Raw genomic sequence first — 20,145 nt, 5'->3', positions numbered from 1 at the left:
AGCATTTCAAAGACATTTGGACAGGAACATGAGCAGGAAAGGTTTAGAGAGATATAGGCCAAATGCAGGCAAATGGGACTAGTTTAGTTTGGGAAATCTGGTTGACATGCATGAGTTGGACCGAAGGGTTTGTTTCCGTGCTGTTTGACTCTATGTTACCGTGGCATGGTGGCTTAGTGTTAGCACTGCTGCCTGACAGCATCAGGGTGCCAGGTTCGATTTCAGCCTCAGGTGACTGTCTGTGTGGAGTTTGCACATTCTCTCTGTGTTTGCATGGGTTTCCTCCCACAGTCCAAAGATGTGCAGGTCAGGTAGGTTGGCCATGTTAAATTGCCCATAGTGCTAGGCGCAATGGGTCTGGGTGGGTTACTCTTCAGAGGGGTCGGTGTGGACTTGTTGGGCCGAAGGGCCTGTTAGTAATCTAATCTGTTCCAAACCAGGGTGGCAAAGCAAGCACTGCGCTTGGATTCGTTTTCTTGAGGTAAGCGGAGAATAAGTTTAGGGTCCAGAAAGCTATCAGTGATCCTTGTTGGAAAAAGTCTATCAGCTCTAAGGTCATGCCCCATTGGATATACTGCCTGCCTAAATTCAGATACTTGGACAATGTACTCATGTGATTGCATCCAAGTATGGGTCAGCTTTGTTAAATCTGAAATAAAAACAAAATGCTGGAGGAACTCAGCAGGTCAGGCAGCATCAGTGGGGAGCAGGAAAAACAGAGTTAACATTTCAAGTCCTATATGACTCTTCCACAGATCAGGCCTCGGAACATTCTGAAGAAGAGTCAAATCAGACTCGAAAGTTAACTCTGTTTATCTCTCCCAGACACTGTCAGACCTGCTGAGCAACTTAAAAATGGCTTAACTTGCTGAAGAAAATAACGCTTTGAAATAGTGGACACTGATCGCTGTTTCAGAAACCACAGTGAAAGTGAGGGGAGCAGGGCAGAATCAGAATCATACAGAGAAGCTAACTGAACAAATCTTGACCGACAGACACCGAATGGAACTCCAGCACCAAAAGTTTAGCTGAACAAGACCCAAAAAGAAACTGGATACCAAACAGGAGCCCAATTTAAAATGTCTACAGTCGATATGGATTTTGCTCCCCACTGATGCTGCCTGACCTGCTGAGTTCCTCCAGCATTTTGTTTTTATTTCAGATTTACTGGTCCACAGGAACAGTACTGCTGGCAAACACTGGATGAAAAAAACAAATACAGGATACATTTTAAGTCTATTTTACCCTGTTAACTAATATTTTGGAGAGGGGGAAGGGGAGGGGCAGAGAGGTGGGGAGCATGGGAAAGCCTTCCAGCCAAACCTGCTTCTGCACTTCCCAAAGTTCCAGGTAATACACACTTCTGCTCATGTACAAAATCAGAGGTGGCACATTTTCCCCTCATTAACCCAGGAACACTGAAGACAATCAGTGACCAGTAGCCTCTCCAACTGAGATCTGAATTGATTGGTGGTCTTTTTAAAGCTTCCCTATCCACAAGGCTCAATCGCTCACTAAATAAATTCACTAAAACCACTCAGAGCAGTTTCACCAATTTGATTTTAGCAAAAATGAGTTTGATTGATCAGGAGAAATACTCCAGTCAACTTCAGTAATGTTCAAAAAGTATGGTTAAAATTAAAGTGGCTATTCAATTTTAGTCTGAAATATAAAGGATTAGTTAACTTAAAAAACAAGAAACAGCATATTATACCTCAGGTACATTTCTTTTGAATTCTCGGCTCAGTTCTATTAGATGCTTGTGAGATTGTTCACTCTCCTCCTGACGAGCTGCTAGCTCTGATGCAACCGAATTCAGTTCCTTCTGTGGATGAGATGAGGAGAGAAAGCAAGTTATTATCACAGAGGTCAAAAGTCTGCTTAAAAGTTTATCACAAGCCAGGTTGGAACTATTGTTGACTGCAAGATACCAAGAAGGATTAGTAGAAGAATGAGGGCGTGAACTAGGAGTCAATGAAAGGTTTTTAGATAGTCAGATATTTCAAATTATCGATCTTCACCTGCAAATGTTTTCCACGATTGGGAATTACTAAAGGTTAAAAGGGCTTCAAAAGATTAAAGTTCATTAAAATCACGGAAGCCAAGTTCATGCTATCTTTAAAGTGTCAGATGCAAAAACTGCTCCCAAGCAAGATTTCCTAAATGGTGGCTCAGTGGTTAGCACTGTTGCCTCACAGCACCAGGGTCCCAGGTTCAATTCCAGCCTTGGGCAACTGTGTGGAGTTTGCACATCCTCCTCGTGTCTGCATGAGTTTCCTCAGGGTGCTCCGGTTTCCTCCCCCAGTCCAAAGATATGCAGGTCAGGTGAATTGGCCATGCTAAATTGCCCATAGTGTTAAGTGCATTAGTCAGAGGGAAATGGACTGGTTGGGCTGAAGGGCCTGTTTCCACACTGTAGGGAATCTAATCTGGTCAAAGTTACTAATTTGTTGTTAGCTCAATGGATCAAGGTGAAAAAATTCATGAGGAAGATGAAGGGTCCAAACTTCCATCAGTTGATCTCAGCTGTGCAGTTCAAAAGTACGGCCTCTGGGTTCCAAGCCTCTGATCTCGGAAGGAAGAAAATCTGGGTTCCAATTCCAAATTGAAAGTCAGTGACCCCAGTTGGAAGGTCAAGAATGGGGGGACTGGCTAAATACTGGCCAATATCACCATAGCTTATGATCAAGGTCACTTGAGTGAGATACCAGAGGACAAACACTGTCCAACGAACCATAACTCAACAAGCAGCAGACATGGAAAAGGGAGGAAATTGGAGCCAAATGGCTCGAGGGTAAGAAGGAAAAGGATTAAAGCAAGAGTATAAAAAGCACAAATATATATCGTTTCAGATGAAAATATTTCATAAAATTCAACGTCACACAATTTAGAAGAAAACGTCATTCAATTCTATGTTGTGTTCCCTTGTGAACACCACATTGAAGCATAGTGACATTATAAAATACTTCCAACACATATGAAAATGAATACATTTGCATTAACTGCTAAACACAGTAGGATCAGGAATTAGATGACAGATTAGATAGTTTGAGCCTTAGAAACAAAGTGAATTTCAAATTTAACAAAGGAATCAATCATAAGAAATGGCATTTTATGGTAGCAGCAGAAATTTCGCAGTTGTAAAATATAGTAGTTCAATTTTCAGTAAATTGCTTTAAAACATGAATGTAAAATATCTCCATGTTTCTACTGCTTCAGGAATAATATTATAAATGTAATTCTTCTAATGTCAACTTATCACAATTCAACTAATTTCTTTTGAAGTCTCAATTGTCAACTGCCTTTCTGCATGATTAAGTTCCCATTCCATCTTTTTATCTAGGAAGTGCCATTAATATTTTTACCCATGATGTTATATTGATAGCTGACCCAAAATAGCTTGTTGGTCTGACCAATATTCAATACCTCCTGTTAGTTCTAATGTGAACATTCTCAGAAACATAGAATTGAAAATCTGTAAATATTTAATCAAACAGAAATCAGTGAAAGAGATCAGTTTTATGAGAATTGTCTGCCTGTTACAAATCAGGAATGTTTTCATTGACCTGCACAGATGGGGAAAATGATCAATTTTCTAAAATCTACATTATTCAGTTCAAGCGGGAATATATTAGCCTTTATTAGAAATATCATACTCAGTACTAGATGGGTTTTTTTTAAAGACAATATTCTACCACAGGTTATCTACTATATATGAGGCTCTTTCCTGCAAACATCAATACTCCAGAAACACAGCTTGACAGGAAAGTTTTAAGCCTGTTCATTATATGCCATGGCAACATCACACACCATGCATCTATTAAGCTATGTATGAAGTTACAAGGTGTGAAATGAATTCAGCTATAGATAATTAGTGGCAGGAAATCAGATGACTAAAAAGAATTAATGAGTAAACTGTATAAAGACATAAGCATGGAACATTAAAATTTAAAATCAGCATTAAGAATGAGCTATATCAAAAGACAATCCTTTAGGGACTTACCCAATGGGTCAATGAATTTATCCAGTAAATAGCTGACCAAGTCCCAGGTTTGATCTCTATGCAACATTGAGCTCACTGATTTCAGCCAGGGTTATGGCAAGCACCTATAAATGATGTTAGCATCTTTGGAATGGAAAGCTGCAAAGCAGATTTTGCTCTCTCCTTCTCATAATTACGTAGCAAGCTCAGCCTGAAATCTTACATACATAACTAAGAGTTTTAATTAGATATTGGCATAGTGGTAATGTCACTGGACTAGTAGGATGAGGAGTAGTCATCCAGAGGATCAGGCTAGTTTTCTATGGCACTGATTCACTTTGTGGGGGAAGGGCTTCAGGACTCTGAAGCAATTTTGGGAGGATGTCACCCACTGCACATCACTGAACACAAACAGCACAATGTAGGTGGAGTTACAACACACTAGACCAAAGTAGAGTACACTCTCTCTGGTTCACATGGACATATAAAGAAGATGCTAACCCCTTAGCTCATGTAGCTATACGTTTTGATCAGGTATATGTGGAATAACCATGTACAGCAATGTTTAGTATTAACATATAAGAAATAGTGCTACTTTGAAGTCTATTCCTGAAGACAATTCTTGAACTTTGCCTTCTCTTTGACCAGTCTGTATTTTTATTTGAACGCAATTTCATCAGGTGGCATCAAACCACATGTTAAGAGAGTTCGTAGCATGTCAATCTATAAAATTTAAATTCAATTAATAAATCCAACAGATGAATACAGCAGGATTTTGATGCTAATCTCAGTGATGGTAGCTATGGAACTATCAATTCGCATAGTTCAGGGCAGGAAGGCTGCTGTTCCTGTCCAGTCTAGCCACCATGTGGCTTCAGTCTCTGAAACAACCGAGTCCAGCACAAAGCTTCACCAAACTTGTACCAAAAAGCCAAAAGATCTCTTGTGGCTCATAAATGGCTATCAGCGTTACAAGTAACACCAAATCCCATGAAAGAATTAGCAAGGACAAATGTCCACCTTCGCCAACAGTTTGCCAACAATCCTAACTGTGCCCCTCAGGAGATGGTGAGCACTTGGGTAAATTATACATGGGTATTCCTCCACCCTCCCCCCCCACCTCCACCTCCCCCCCCACCCCCCACCCCCCCCCACCCCCCCAAGCCCCCAAGGCATAACTCCACAAGGCGGGCGGCACGTTCAGGAGAGGGGCATGCAGAGTGACAGCTTCCTCCCTGATTTTAGGCAAATCATTTGACTCACAAAGTGGCTGCATAAGTCTAAAGAACGGTGTGTGACTTTCTTTTACTGAAATGGTAACCCCTCCACAGCCCGATTCTTTCTTTTTGTGTTGCAACTAATTGCAATCAGCAGCAGATATCTGACACAGTGACAGCATCAGCAAAATTGTTGCTGAGAGCACAGAATCTTTGTCTAAAAATAATCAGACATTCTGTGCACTGCTGTTTGTTATAATGGTAATCGATGCTGGAGGCTTTGGATTCCATCAATTTATAGATCTCCACCGCTCTGCCTAGTGATTGTGCTCTGCACATGCTGCCAAGGAAGCACAGGGCACTGGATGATTAAGATAAGCCCAGATTCTATTCAGACATTCCTTATCAGTTCTGCTTCTCTGCAATGCAAAGATGGCTTGAACACCTTAAGATTAGTTCGCCAGCAATGATGTCAAACTTAAGGGTATTGATCAATAAATCAAATCACACAAAATCAATCAGCCAATCAGACAAGCTAGCAAATGCATTATTGCTGCTTCCCAAAGGCAGCAGCCAGTGCACGGATTTCAGCTAAACAGCATTGCCTGGCGCTCTGCCAACCACTCGTCCGTCTAATAGACTCCACAGTAGACAAACACAAGCCCAGCAGAACAGCAATAAATTTCTCATCAAATAGCAGAAACAGACACAAGATGAACATCTGCTCTGCCCTGACAAAGCTCCTGTGCTCATCTCAAATAAATGGTATCTGCAAACTGTGCCTGACAGACCACCCCAAAGGCAGCCCCACCTCGACCAAAGTAGCACACTAGAGCATTCTGTCGGTTATTTCAATCAGTTAATTTAAACTGACTTCATGCTTCTTCCTTCCAAAGTTGAGTCTAATCTGAAAAGTAGCCAGACCCAGGCAGTCAATAAATAGACCATCTAGGGAACCTGTACCACTCGGACAACCTCTTACAGTTTCCATCAAACCGAGATGACCTGAAAGGTAAATGAACACTGTAATGTGCTTACCAATAAGACCCAACAGTGCTACAAAAGACTCTGAACAAATTGCTTCCCACTAGGAATGGACTTGATTGATTAAAGGACCAGTCATTCTAAAGGTTGTTCTGTAGTAAATCCATAGCACGACCAGCCATGGTGTCAAGTCCAATGCAAACCATCACACTGGTAAAATAAAATCCAATCAAAGCTGTATATAACATCCACACAACGACGTATATACCTGGCGCACATAAACCTCGCCTTGATTTAATTCTGCCCTTTCGATCTGTGCTGCACAACTCCAAGCAATGAAGTGTGCTAGAGTGGTTATATGGTGCAATATGATATCATTTCACTGCCAACTCTCCTGAGCACCTGCTCAGCTCAATTCTAAAGGTCAGTGTAAATAAACCAAACTTGGATGTTATTCCAGTTACAAAGCCAATCGTAGTTTTTAGAAAGTCTGTGAAAGAAAGAACATGCATTTTTTGAGCCCTCTTCACAATCTCAGGACATTCGAAACTATCTCACAAACAATAGCCTATGTTCACCTTCAATCACTGCTGTAACCAAGAAACGTGGCAACTATGTTGTGCACAGCATGATCCCGCAATGATGCAAATGGCTGGGCAGCATGTGGTTCAGTGATAACTCCTGGCACGGACAGCACCTCAAACGTCTTTCAATCCTGGCACAGTGTCCTTTGCATCCTGGTGACAGGAAATCACCTCAGATAGTGCTGTACACCCTCAATACAACATTCAGCGTTAACTGCTGGCTGACTTCAGAAAGACATGCTTAGACACTTTATGTCAAGATATGCAGTTTGGGATGCTGCTGATAAAAAGAAATCAGATCTCATCACGTCAATTAATATTTACCTGACACTTCTTTCAAAGTCGGTCATAGGTCCAACACTGTCAAGAGCAACGTGCACTTACACTTGGAATACTAAAAACATCCTAAGACATTTCATAAATTGGAATTAAATGCAGAAATGGGTGATAGATGGAGAGATTACATTCGATGATAAAATGCTCGGTCAAAAATGAGTTTTAAAAGGTGGAAAGAGAAATGAAGAGCAGAGATTTATAAGTGCATTCAAAGTGGGACTGGGTTTCTGAAGGTTAAACTGTACAAGAAATGGGAGAATGGATAAAATGAAAGATGGGGAAGGAGATGGAAGACTGGAAATGATGGCGTGGGGTGAAACAGTGACAGGATTTGTAGCCAAGGACATAGATTTTAACCTGAGGGCATTGTAGGCCAAAGTACTAATGAAGTTTAGTGAATGTAACTTGTGCATGACCAGATTCGGTGTGGGCCAGGAGTGTGTTTGAGTTGTTGTGTTTGAGTTGGTGTGTTTAAGGCCAAGTGGAGATGATGGAAAGGGAAGCATGGAAGGCCTTAACAAAGGCTTTGGGATAATGGACTTCAGAAGTACTAAAAGAGTTTCGACAGTATAAGGACAGAGGTTTGCAGAGATGAAAATAAATTGTATTTGCGATTGATAACATGTGGAGCTTAATTATGAATTCAACAGACTATCATGGTTACTATTTTTTTTTGGTAACACTATATCATTGACGTTTAAAATCTATATTAATTACCTCAGTTTGAAGAGACATTTTCTCAAGAGAGTTTTATTTATTAAAACATCCTCGTTGATGTGGGAAACAGAAAATGCTAGAGGCACAGCTGCAGTAATATCTCCCTTTAGGATAGTCTGAAGGCTCTCTGCTTCTCCCTTGAAAAGAGGCCTGACCTGAATTGTCCCCATCCATCACCAGCCCCTCCTCCCACCTGGGTAAGCTCATTCTCAGTCCTTTACCTTGACCCACTTTCTCCTAGTCAAAGGTGTGGCTGTTGGTACGTGCATAGGTCCCAGCTACACTTGCCTCCTTGTGGGGTATGCAGAACATTCCTACTTAGGCCCCCATCCACAACTCTGTGATGAGTTGACGTAGTTGGTGCTGCTTGTTGCTCTCAACTAAAATTGGAAAAGTCATCGGTTTTGCTTCCCATTTCCATCCTTCGTTCCCCTTCACCTGGTCCATCTCTGGCTTTTTTCCCTTCCTTAAATTCCCTATTTTCATTTCTGTCCACCAACATAGAGGAAAAACCCATTCTCAGTTACTTTGACCACGCTCTGCTTCCTTCAAGGACTCTGTTCCATTCTCCCAATTCCTCAGTCACTGTTGCATCTGTTCGGATGATACCACCTTCTGACATGACTTCCTTTCTCCTCAACCAAGGACTCCCCCTCACCATGGCTGGTTGGGCCTTTGCCGTGTCACACCTATTTCCACCCTCACCACTTCCCCGCCCTCCTAGAATAATGACAGGGTAGCCTTGCTCTCACTTTCCACCCCCAGCAGTTTCTGCAGTCAAAGGATCATCCTCTGCCATTCCTCTGTTTCTACCTCAAAACAGATCTTTCCCCTCCCCTCTACTGTCAGCCATTCTGCGGGGACCACTCCCTCCACGAAACCCTGGTCCATTTCTCTATAACTTCGAACATTTCCTCACCACTTCCCCACCAAGGCAACTGCCCATGCAATCACAGACAGTATAACACTTGCCCATTTACCTCTGCCCTCTTGACTGTCCCAAAGTCTCAAACACACCTTTCGGGTGAAGCAGCACTTCATTTGTACTTCTTTCAATCTTGTCTACTCGCTGCTCATAATGTGGTCTCGTTTACACTGGTAAGACCAATCAGAGACTGAGAGACCCCTTTGTGGAACAGTTTTGCTTGGTCTGCAAGAATGACTCCCAACCTTGCAGGTGTTTGTCATTTCAATAAACTACCTTTCCCATGCTAACATTTTTATCCTGGGGCTGCTGCAGTGTTTCAATAAAGCTCAACATAAACTGGAGGAATATCACTTACTTTCTACCTTGGCATTTTATAGTCTTCCCTTCAGGACTCAACGTTGAGTTCAACAACTTCAGAGCATGACATCTGTGATTACAACTACACCTCTGTCCACTCAAGGCTCGGTTGTGTCTTGTTGGCTTTGCTCTCAGCACAGCGGTTCATTTTCACACTTTCACACTCATCATTTACACCTATTTTACATCTTAATCACTCCTTTAACATCATTAGCACTCCCTTTGCCTTTTCTTCACCATCTGTTCCACTCGCTCCTCCTTCCCCACTGTTAACAACATAGAAACTACCATTTTCCTGCCCCTTTCAGTTCTGAAGTAGAATCATTTCAGATGCAAAACACTAACTCTGCTTTTCTCTCCACAGATACTGCCAGACCTGCTGAGTTTCAGTTTTTATTTATCCATGGTAGTATGCTTTCATTTGATTAGTAAATAATGGAGTTTTATTCCAACCAAAAACAGCTGACATTCAGTATTAATGCCTGATAAGAATGGGAAACAATGCTAAATTAAACTGTACAATTTCATCATCTAAACTCAGAGCTTCTTCTTCATAGTAGCAGAGAACGGACTGCAAAACATTTTCCCCATTCAGGGTCAGACAGTCAAACATCTATCGTGGTTTGGACCTTTTATATAAGAAAATGTTACAAAATCTTACAAAATGACAAGCTTTACAGAAATGTATTTTTAAAAAAACTGCTTCATCCACATTGTCACCTCTTAAAGGCTCCCTCTCACAGACCACTATGATGAAAGATCTGTGTATGTACACCAGGCCTTAATTGCATGATTTTATACACTTGCCACTGCGTGAAGGAGCAATTAATACGATACATTACACCACAATATGTCAGACAGTGTTACAGTGAGAAGGTTAAGTAAACCAAATACTAATGATATCAGCAGCAGTTTTTAATTAACTTTTAACCATTGCAAAAAGCAAGAATCTTCACAGGACTTGAATATTCATTGCAAGCTTGCTGTTTTCTACAACAATGTTTCTGAAGAACAATTTCACCCAACAACTAACACGAGGTCAAAACTGTTCCATGTCACTGGAAACATGAGTGTATTCGAGCCATACAGAGAGATCAAATTTCCAAATCACAGACAAGTGGAATAGGTTATAATTCATTCAGCAACTCCATGGCTGAATGGCCTGCCATCATTGATACAGGACTGCTCCACCAACTAGTCTAAAGCAATACCTGGCCACAGTGCATAAGTCTAGCATTTGAAATCTATACAACTCAAGTCTCTTATGCATTTTTTGTTTGCTAATGTGGTCAGTTTGAAATGCGCAGCCTAAAACTTTGTGAAGGGCAGTGTTTCCATGCCAATCATCAAACATATCGGCAAATTGATGGGAACATAAATTTAAAATGTAAAAGTGCCTCTTCAACTGTAACGTCATGCACCAAGTAATTTTGAAAGGCTCCCTGTTCTAGCATTGCATAGAAGTGGATGAGGTACAGAGAGTTACAAATGTCCACTGTAGCTTCATGGCTTTCAAAAAGCAAGAGGTAGAAGAAACCATCCATACCTAAAGGCCTAAAGAGACACTGGGTGCAAGAAAGAAGCAAGAAAATGCATTAACCAATGGACAAACACCAGTGACCACAATGAAGCGCAATTTTTCCCTGGTTTACTAATTTTGAATAACATTGAAATACTGCCTGTCTGCATATTACTGTACACAGCTCCTACTATTTCTGTGAAATCCCACCAGTCTTAAACTACAGCTAATCTGAAGATCATCCATGAAAAAGGTATCAAAGGATGGAATTGCAATGTATATGTCTTAACCTACAGAGATATAACAACGTAGCATCTATTTAATGGGTAATCCAGAGATCAGTAATAGTCATCTGGAGATCAACTCCCACTGCCCCAGTTGGAGAATGTCAATTCAATTACCAAAATAAACCTAATCTAAGGAGCGAGCATTAGCAATGGTGACCGAATTGTCATAAAACCCAAACTGGTTCACTAAGCCCATTAAGGGAAGGAAGTTCATTCATTTTCTCAACTATAAGTGACTACAAATTCTCAACAATCAACTCACTTGTAAATGCCCTCTGATAAGGCTGAGCAAGCCACTCAATTGTAGCAAACCATTCTAAAAAACATTCCAGATGAAGGGCTTATGCCCGAAACTTTATCTCTCCTGTTCCTCAGTTGCTGCCTGACTTGCTGTGGTTTCTCCAGCACTCCACCTTATGACTCTGAAAAATCTGTTAAGCCACTCATACTTCACTGTAGGGAGGGAAATTGTGTAAAACACCCTGGGACTTATGTCTGACATTGAATATACATTGTGAACATCAAGAGTATTGAAATTAGAATGAGGCACCTCAGAGTGGAGTATGATGTATGAATTACCACCCCATCAGTGGTACCCTTGACCAGTCTTATTAAAGGTGTCATCAAGCTGCACTTACTCGCCAACAGTCTGCTCACCAATGCTCAGTTTGGATTCTAATTGGCTCCTTACCACATTACAGACTTGACCCAAACATGGACAAGAGATTTAAATTCAAGAGGTGAGATGAGGGTCTCTGTCATTAACATCAAAGTATCATTAACATTAATCTAGTGTGATGACAAGGAGCACTAAGTAAATTGATGTCAATGGGAATGGAGAAAGGAACACTCCACTGTTTAGTCTTACCAGCGCAAAGATTGTGGTTACTGGCAGTCAATGTCAGCCTCAGAATATCAGTGCTCATGGAGTTCCTCACAGCAGTACACATTTTTAACCATTTTTAGATGAAGATCTATAGCTTCTCTTTCCCATCAGAAGATCCGGTGGGAATGTTGGTTAGTGATTATACAGTGCTCAGCTCCATTCCCAATTCCTCAGGAGCCAAAGGGGTCCATGCCCGTATGTCACAAAAACAACTTTCAGACTTGGGCTGATTAGCAGCACCACGCATCACTCTACAAGAGAATGTTTAAAACTACCTCCTCTTTTAATTATATTTAACGATATTACCATCACTAAATTCCCTATATCAACATCCTGGGCTGGGGGTCACATTGACCAGAAACCTAACTGGACCAGTGATGTAACACTGTCACTGTACATTGCGGCCTGAGACAGGATATTCTGTGATGACTAAATCACTTCCCAATTCCCCGAAGCCTTTCACCTGTCCACAAGGTACAAGTCAGGAGGGAATACTCTCCATCTGGTTGGCTGAGCACAGCTCTAACAGCATTCAAGAAATTCAATATCATCCAAGTCAAAGCAACGTAGTCAATCAGCACTCCCTCCATATTTACAGTCCCCAGCAAACGCTGTGATTGCAGGGTATACCATTATAAGACAGACTGCAGCTAATTGCCAAGGCTCAGTTAGCAGCACCTTCCACACCCAAAGCCTCCACCATCTCGAACAAAGGCATGAGTACATCATCAGCTCAAAGTCCTCTTCCAAGTCACACGTCATTTTTTAAAATATAGCATCATCGTTTCATTCTTATTCAGCCAAAACACTGGAACTCCCTCCCCAATGGCGTTGTGGATGTCCTGCCTTCCCAGAAACTGCAGCAGGTAAAGAAGGCAGCTCACCATGACCACCTTCTCAAGAGCAATTAGGGACAGGCAATAAATGCTAACCCAGCCAGCGACATCTATATTGCAGGAACAAATAAATTAAGAATGATTTAATGGTTCAGAAAATAAGCCTGGCACTGAAATTGGTTTATTCAACCATTAAGAAGAACATTGGCTATTAAAAAGGTCCCAAAAAGGGACAGCAAATTGTTTAAAGCTTTCACTGCCCCTTGTGCTTTCAGCTTTCTTTTCAGGAAATCGTGTCTATTGAAAGTACTGAGCAATCTAAAATAAATAGGCAACCAGTGACCCTTTAGTGCTTGATTTATTACCAGTAGAAATGGCAAGATTAAAGGGAAAGGAATTTTGTAGAGGGAACCAAGTACTTATTCCACCTCCTCCCTAACATGTGTTCCACATCATTAGCTTTTAACGGTCTCCTTACTTTACAAAGTAATCATTAGTGGAAAAGACTCTGCAAAGCCCAGATGACAGACATTATATTAAAGTGGAAAAGCTCAACCAAGCCAGACAGAGGAACGCTCATGCAGCTTGTCTGCTATTGCCAGCACTGATTACCATATCACTGCTTCAGAACTAGTTTCAGTTTTATTTTCAGTTCTCTTTGAGTTTGTCGGGATTATGTTGAAAGATTAAAATGCTGCTCGCAACTGTATTGTTCAGGTGTTCCCTTCTGCTGACACTGGTGAAATATGTTTGGTTCACTTCAGTTTCAATTAAACAGCTATCTTCTACATCCTGTGGAGGGAGATCTTTTCAAATAACCAAGCGTAAGAACACTGTTAAAAACCAACAATGTGGAATATTTTATATTGCTTAGCACTGAAAATGATACAGTTACACTAACCTTAATATTTCAATCAAAGGGATTACTTCTTGTTAACTCCTAAAATGTTCCCTTCTCTAACCAGGGTCTTGGTCATGGAAATATTTTCTGACTGCAGACATGTGGCTACAAGAGCAGGTCAAAGGATGGAAATTCTGCCACAAACAACTCACCTCCTGACTCCCCAAGACTGGTCCACCACCGACAAGGCACATCTCAGGAGTGTAATGGGATACTCTGCACCTGACTGGACATATGGTGGGGACAGTGGCACAAACCAAGGACTGTGGAAGGGAACAGCCCTTGCGAAAGGTAGGGAGGGGTTAGGGGAGATGTTTTGATGGTGGGATCTAGTTGGAGTTGGTGGAAGTGTTTAAGGATGATGCATTGGATGTGGGGTGGTAGGTGAGGACAAGGAGGATTCTGTCTTTATTGCGTTTGTAGGGGGAGATTTAGAGCACTGGAGCGGGGAATGGATGTGATGCGGTGGAGGGCTGTCTAAATGACAGAGGGAGGAAAAGCTCACTGTTCAAAATAGGTGGATATTTGGGATCCTTGGGAGTGGAATGTCTCCTTGTCCCAGCAGATGCCGCAGAGGTGGAGGAATTGGGAGAACGGATGGAGTTCTTACAGGTTTCTGGGTGGTTTGAGGTGTAGTCCAGGTATTTTGGGAGTCTATGGGTTTGTAGCAAATATCCATCTGGAGTCTGTTGCAGGAGATGGAAATGGAGAAACATGAAGGAGGTGTCCAAGATGGACCAAATTAATTTGAGGGCAAGGTGGAAGTTGTGGGTGAAGTTGATGAACTGCTTTGTCAGTAGCACCTCCCAAATCTACAATTTCTACCACCTGGAAGGACAAAGGCAGCAGATGCGTGGGAACACCACAATCCGCAAGTTCCCCGCAAGTCCCATGTCATCCTGACCCAGAACTGCTTCACTGATCCTTCACACTCCCATCCTAATAAGCACCACTTGTATCCTTACATGATACGACTGTGGCAGTTCAAAATGGCAGCTCAACACCACTTTCTCAACTGTAATTAGGAGTGGGCCCCCAATCCCATGGAAAAACAAACTGGAAGGAAGATACTTGATAGCATTTACAGCAGGGTCATACCATGTAGGTAATTGGTGCTAAGGCCATTTTCCCCAAAGAATTTCCATATGAATGGAAGATGTCCTGTCAGAGTCTTACTGTGATCAACAGATGTTGAACACACTGAGTTACAGAGACAACTGAAACGTAATTAACTCACAACCTACCTATTGTATTTTAATCCTGGAGATATGTATATGTACATTTGGTATTATTATTTCAATAAAGGAAGACTCCCCTCATCTTATAATATCTTGAAAATTAATTGAATCTCCTGGAACCCCTTCAGAATTCACTTTGATATCTCTTCAGTGTTCCAGTTATTCTCTAACATAAATGTTTAAATGGAAATCTTTCAGCTCAGCAAATTCCAAATTTCTTCGAGAACCTTACAATTGCAGACTCCTCGGCTTATTGAACTGGCTTCAGAAATACCTGGAATGTTTGTCACAGCTTCTTTCCAAGCCAGCTATCCAAGCTGACTGCTTTTCACCGTCTGTCCTTGTGAGGGCTACCGAGATGTTCGACGCTAGCTTCCAGCTAAGCAAATTTTCCATCTTCTCAGCTCTTCATAAACTCCAAGTGAAGTGCAAATTACATAAGCCCAGATCTTCAAGGGACTTGAGTGAGAACCATGGAGTTAAATGAAGCAAAAAGAACATGCTAAACCTCACAGCTCCTCTCCATGGCAATGTGGCAACCTTTGAGATGTTCAGTGCAAAACTGCAAACAGATTATTTTACCTTCAAAAACAATTCCTTGATTCGGTGACCCATAGAGTTTTATTAAAATTTTGGAAATGTATCATTCCTTGTTACGTTTTCTCAATACTAACTCTCACCTTGTAAATTAACCATGGGTGGCTTTTAACTGGAATTTACCCAGACTTGTCTGATGTGCATTTACATTTGAAGTGTTTATCAGAATTTTAATCACACTTCGCCATTCATCTAATGTACATCAAAACAGATTCCAATTCCTCAAGTCAAAGGTATATTCTAAAACACGAATTATGAAACTGGACACTTGCAAGAGCAGATGGGTGAAGTTATTAGCCAGGTTTTACTACCTTCGATTCCAGTGGGATTTTGATCAGTGTGTTTTTGAAAAAGTTTGAACAAAGTCAGCTGTACAAGTTTTTTTTATTTTTCGTTCTGCGAGAGGTACAGTATATGCTTTCATGCTTTCACCTCACTAGCTTGAGTAATTACAACCTTAATTTGTCCTTCCCAAAGCAAAGAGCACCGAAACACCTAGCTCATTATAAATGTCAAGCGGCTAATTATCTTAGTCAGTTTTTGTTTTAATTTTAAAAAGTTCCAAATTACCCCAATTTTGATAGCTATAATCTAATAAAAATTAGTTCTGTGAATTTTTAATAGAATTTCATCTCCCCAAAAGTAACTCTCTGGATAGTAGGATTGATGTTTACTCCTTAAAATTACTAAACATTGAATTATTACATACTGTAATTAAGGCACAGCGTTTTACTGGTTTATAAAATATAATAAGCAGTACATAGGTAAATGAATGGTTATAAAAGTGATTGCACTAACCATGCCCAAAGGAAAGCCTGGTATCTCAACCCTCCACTAACCAGTAGTTAAGCTCCCCTGATTAAAAGCTGGATGGTAGCAACTCAAACTTGGCAGACCACAGCCTGTGCTCTCGGAATGTTACAAGGGTACATCATCTGACCCAAACTCTTCATAATGCATCTAATAAATATTAACAAAATTGTTAATTAATACAAAATATTAGGAAGAAACATCCAATGGGATTTAAATTGACAAATTAGGGAACATCATCTGAGAAATTGATTAGATTAGATTAGATTAAGATTAGATTAGATTAGATTAGATTACTTACAGTGTGGAGACAGGCCCTTCGGCCCAACAAGTCCACACCGCCCCGCCGAAGCGTAACCCACCCATACCCCTACATCTACATCTACATCTACCCCTTACCTAACACTACGGGCAATTTAGCATGGCCAATTCACCTAACCTGCACATCTTTGGACTGTGGGAGGAAACCGGAGCACCCGGAGGAAACCCACGCAGACACCTGAAAGCGTGAAAACTCCACACAGTCAGTCGCCTGAGGCTTGTTCAAAGTGCTGTTCTCTCTTTACTTGAAGCAGACTGTCTAAGACGTTCGTTCCCACCTATTCTGATGTAACCATAAGATGAGAATCAGGAATTCTATATAAGCACTGTATCTCACTTCCTTGGTGACAGCCTCAGTTGTACCCTCACCTCTCATTCAGAAGATGGAGAATTCATACCCTCTTCCAAGATTGGTGCAAATCATTCAGAACTACACTTCAGTGTAGTACTGATGGAATGCTGCAGTGTCCAAGATACAGTCGGTTCTGATATAACGTCATAGTTCCTTTCTCGTGTGATCTCGTGTTATAAGAAAATCATGCAATAGCTACACCATTCAAACTAATGGCGTCAGAATCGTGTTATTGGTAATACATGCAAGGAAAGTTCACACTCTACAAATAACCGCATTAAAGACAATTTGTGTTGAAGAGACACGAGTTATAGCAGAACCGACTCTACTTCCTTTCAGATGAGATGTTAAGTCAAAATCTGTTTTACTCTCACAGTAAACTCCACAAATTAGTCAAAGAAGCACAGAGGAATTCTTACAGGGCCCTTGCGACACTGACATAGCCTGAGAACTGAGATCTTGTCATTCAACAAATATCCCTTAGTAAACGACAATAAAGCAGATTGTCCTGTTGTTACGTCATTGTGGGACCTTGCTGTGTAGAAATTAGTCATTCCTGAAGAAGGGTTTGTGCCCGAAACGTCGATTCTCCTGCTCCTTGGATGCTGCCTGACCTGCTGCGCTTTTCCAGCAACACATTTTTCAGTGTAGAAATTAGTAACTGCATTGCCTTACCTTAAAACCATGTCTAGATTACAAAATTTCTTTAGTCTCGGTGAAGTACATTATGATGTACTGAGATCATGAGAAAACTATAAATACTATACAAATGCAAACAGTTTTTTTACTTCAATACTACTCTAGCTCTCTAAGTCACACATACCAACGAAAAGGACCCAGAGAACAGTTGGCATTTCAAGCATGCTCTGTCCCAGTGTGTGCAACATACTGACACAAATCAAGCCCAATCCCTGCATAATCCCACCCAAAGTCATCCAATTTTCCTGGAGAAGAAACAAAGGCAGTGAAATTGCCCTAAACCAAGCTTACTGTTATTATTATTAATAACAAGTATTAACAATCGAGAATGATATTGGCAAAACTGCACTTCAATTCCCCCAGGATTTCTGCAAATTTAGCTTCAAATTTAATCTGCAACTAAACTTACATTTTTCCAGTCCAGCAGTTTGATTGATCAAGCTGAATCCATAATATTAAAGGCACTGTTGCTGTGGTGTTCCCTCGCATTGAATTCACGAATAAAAAGCAGGTCCGATAGCCAGCTTCCCCCAGTAATGTCCGACCATACTGTCTGAGGAAGCAATGCTTTAAAAGATTCACAAATACTTTATGTCCATCACAACCAACCCCGTCCCCTGCACCCCCCACCCCTACAGCATCCATTCATTGATAGGAGATAAATGCCCATTGAATGTACGAGGTATAAAAATCCCACTTTAAACAAAAATGATCCAATTATGCCCTCATGTTTGCACTCAGGATAAAATTGTTCTCATATCTACAGGCAGTGCCAAAAGCAACAATAATTTCAAGCCTCAAACTACACTCCAACATTCTGGTAAAGCTCAACAGGAAACCACTATTAACTCACTTCACAAGGTATAAATATTGCTCATTCATGGGGATCAAATGCTAACATTTAAGGAATAATGTTATTCAGTTAAATTAATGACCTCAATCTGTCTGAATTTTATGCCCATTAAGATAATCCAATCTTCACAATCCCCCAAGGGTTGTTTCTTGGTTAAATTTCAATAACCTTCTCCAGTTAAATTCTTCTTCTCCTCCTCAATCTGACTCTGGATTCACACTTTCTAAGAATGATCACTCAACCACTGATAGCCACACTCAGTAGGATTCCTTCCCTCAACCTCTCCTTGAAATTTGACTTATTCAAGCTTTTAGTCCCTGGGCTCCATGAACCCTCCGATCTTGTTCTGCAGTCTTTGACACGGTCGACCACACCATCTACACCCAGCACCTCTCCTCCAACGTCCTGCTCAAGAGACTGGCCGTGTCGGCTCTACTCTTCCCTATGCCATCGTACCCAGAGCATTTCCAACAATGAGTTCTGCTACTCCCCACCACACCATTCATTCCAAAATTATAATTTCAATTCTAATTGCTTCATCCATTCCAATGAGCCCTGGATTCTGACTCTTGGCTCCGTGTATTAATTCCAAACTCTTCTCCCCACCATTCCTATCATTTTCAGTTGCTCAGCCCCCATGTCTTGCAATTCATTCCATCAACTCCTCAAACTTCTCTCGTCCTGTAAAACTCATGCTTGACTAAGCTCAGGAATCTCTCCTCTGCTGTGTTGGCTTGCTGTCCACTTGCTGATTGCATTTCTCGCTCAGTTTTCTACACGAGAGACACTGATGTAGGAATTTGGTTCTTGTTACTGTTGATTGCGGGTCCAATCATACAAGTTGCATTTAATGTGTATATCACACTTGGGTGAAGTCAGTGAGTGACAATTTCTTCTTCAAATTCCAGACATTTGGTCGTCGTTGGATGCTTTCTGATATTACAGAAGTGTGTGCTTTGCTTAAGAAAACATTTTAACATCTTGGATGATAACGGCTCTAATTCTGATTCCTGATGCAGAAAGATCATTTTCCAGAAATGTTTGAAGAAGAAATAGCAAATAATTCATTGTGCTGAAGGTTAGGGTATCAGTGACTGGGAGTAGATGTGCTGATTATTATTCAATTGAAGGATGCCCACCATCAGGTTAACTTGCCTGAAACCACCAACAAAAATCAAAACAGTTTAGATTCTCTCTTAACAGAGGAATGGTCCCTGAAAAGTAACATAAATCGATCTGTACAGCATGCACTCTGTCATCTTGACAAAAGATATCAGTCCATAGCGTAAGCTTTGAAAACAGCTTGCCTTTTCACTGCATCTTCCTCAGGACTCCAGGAAGACTCAAAGCACTGTAGAGCAAACATAAACTTCAGAAGTCACTGTTGGAACACAGGAAATAAAGCAGCCAATTTGGCACGCTGCAAGGTTCCACTATAAAGTGCAAAGTGATAATGACCAAATAATCTGTGGTGTTGACTGAAGAAAAAAATATTAGTCAGGACAGCAGGAAGAACCTCTTTAGTCTAACGCAAAATAGTATCACAGTTTCTCCAAAAAGGTATAGGTGGCCTTGGCTCCCCTAAAAGGCAGCACAACACTTCTTCAGTACTGGCAATGGGAATGTCAACACAAGTCTCTAAAGTGAGGTGGAGAATACTATCAGTGAATCACACAGGACCCTAGCACAACCCTGACTAATGCACTCACTTAGTACACGTTATCCCTTGGCGCTGGTCCCT

At 41.1% G+C, this 20,145-nt stretch overlaps 1 protein-coding gene and 1 long non-coding RNA gene across 17 annotated transcripts in view; one reads left to right on the top strand and one right to left on the bottom strand.

The window, feature by feature from the left end:
* cux2b (cut-like homeobox 2b) overlaps nucleotides 1–20,145 on the bottom strand; it is a 329,671-nt gene that overhangs the window by 174,323 nt on the left and 135,203 nt on the right. For 13 of the 16 annotated variants that reach the window (XM_072587530.1, XM_072587518.1, XM_072587516.1 and 10 more), the window contains one exon: nucleotides 1,715–1,825. Coding sequence is in view for 9 of the 16 variants with exons in the window: in XM_072587518.1 (XP_072443619.1) it covers nucleotides 1,715–1,825 (111 nt within the window). In the remaining 7 variants the exon portion in view is untranslated. Of the gene's footprint in view, nucleotides 1–1,714; nucleotides 1,826–4,003; nucleotides 4,108–6,237; nucleotides 6,358–6,451; nucleotides 6,500–20,145 lie in introns of those variants that run through there. The other 3 variants (XM_072587532.1, XM_072587527.1, XM_072587528.1) reach the window with 3 other exon arrangements.
* Nucleotides 13,342–15,377, top strand: LOC140487706 (uncharacterized). Its single transcript, XR_011962875.1, has 3 exons — nucleotides 13,342–13,457; nucleotides 13,599–13,825; nucleotides 14,971–15,377. It is a non-coding gene; the product is annotated as an uncharacterized lncRNA (long non-coding RNA).

The sequence above is a fragment of the Chiloscyllium punctatum genome, chromosome 17 (assembly GCF_047496795.1).
Source record: "Chiloscyllium punctatum isolate Juve2018m chromosome 17, sChiPun1.3, whole genome shotgun sequence".
Taxonomy (NCBI): domain Eukaryota; kingdom Metazoa; phylum Chordata; class Chondrichthyes; order Orectolobiformes; family Hemiscylliidae; genus Chiloscyllium; species Chiloscyllium punctatum.
The sequence above is the reverse complement of the archived record's forward strand: the minus strand, read 5'-3'. Positions and strand labels throughout refer to the sequence as shown.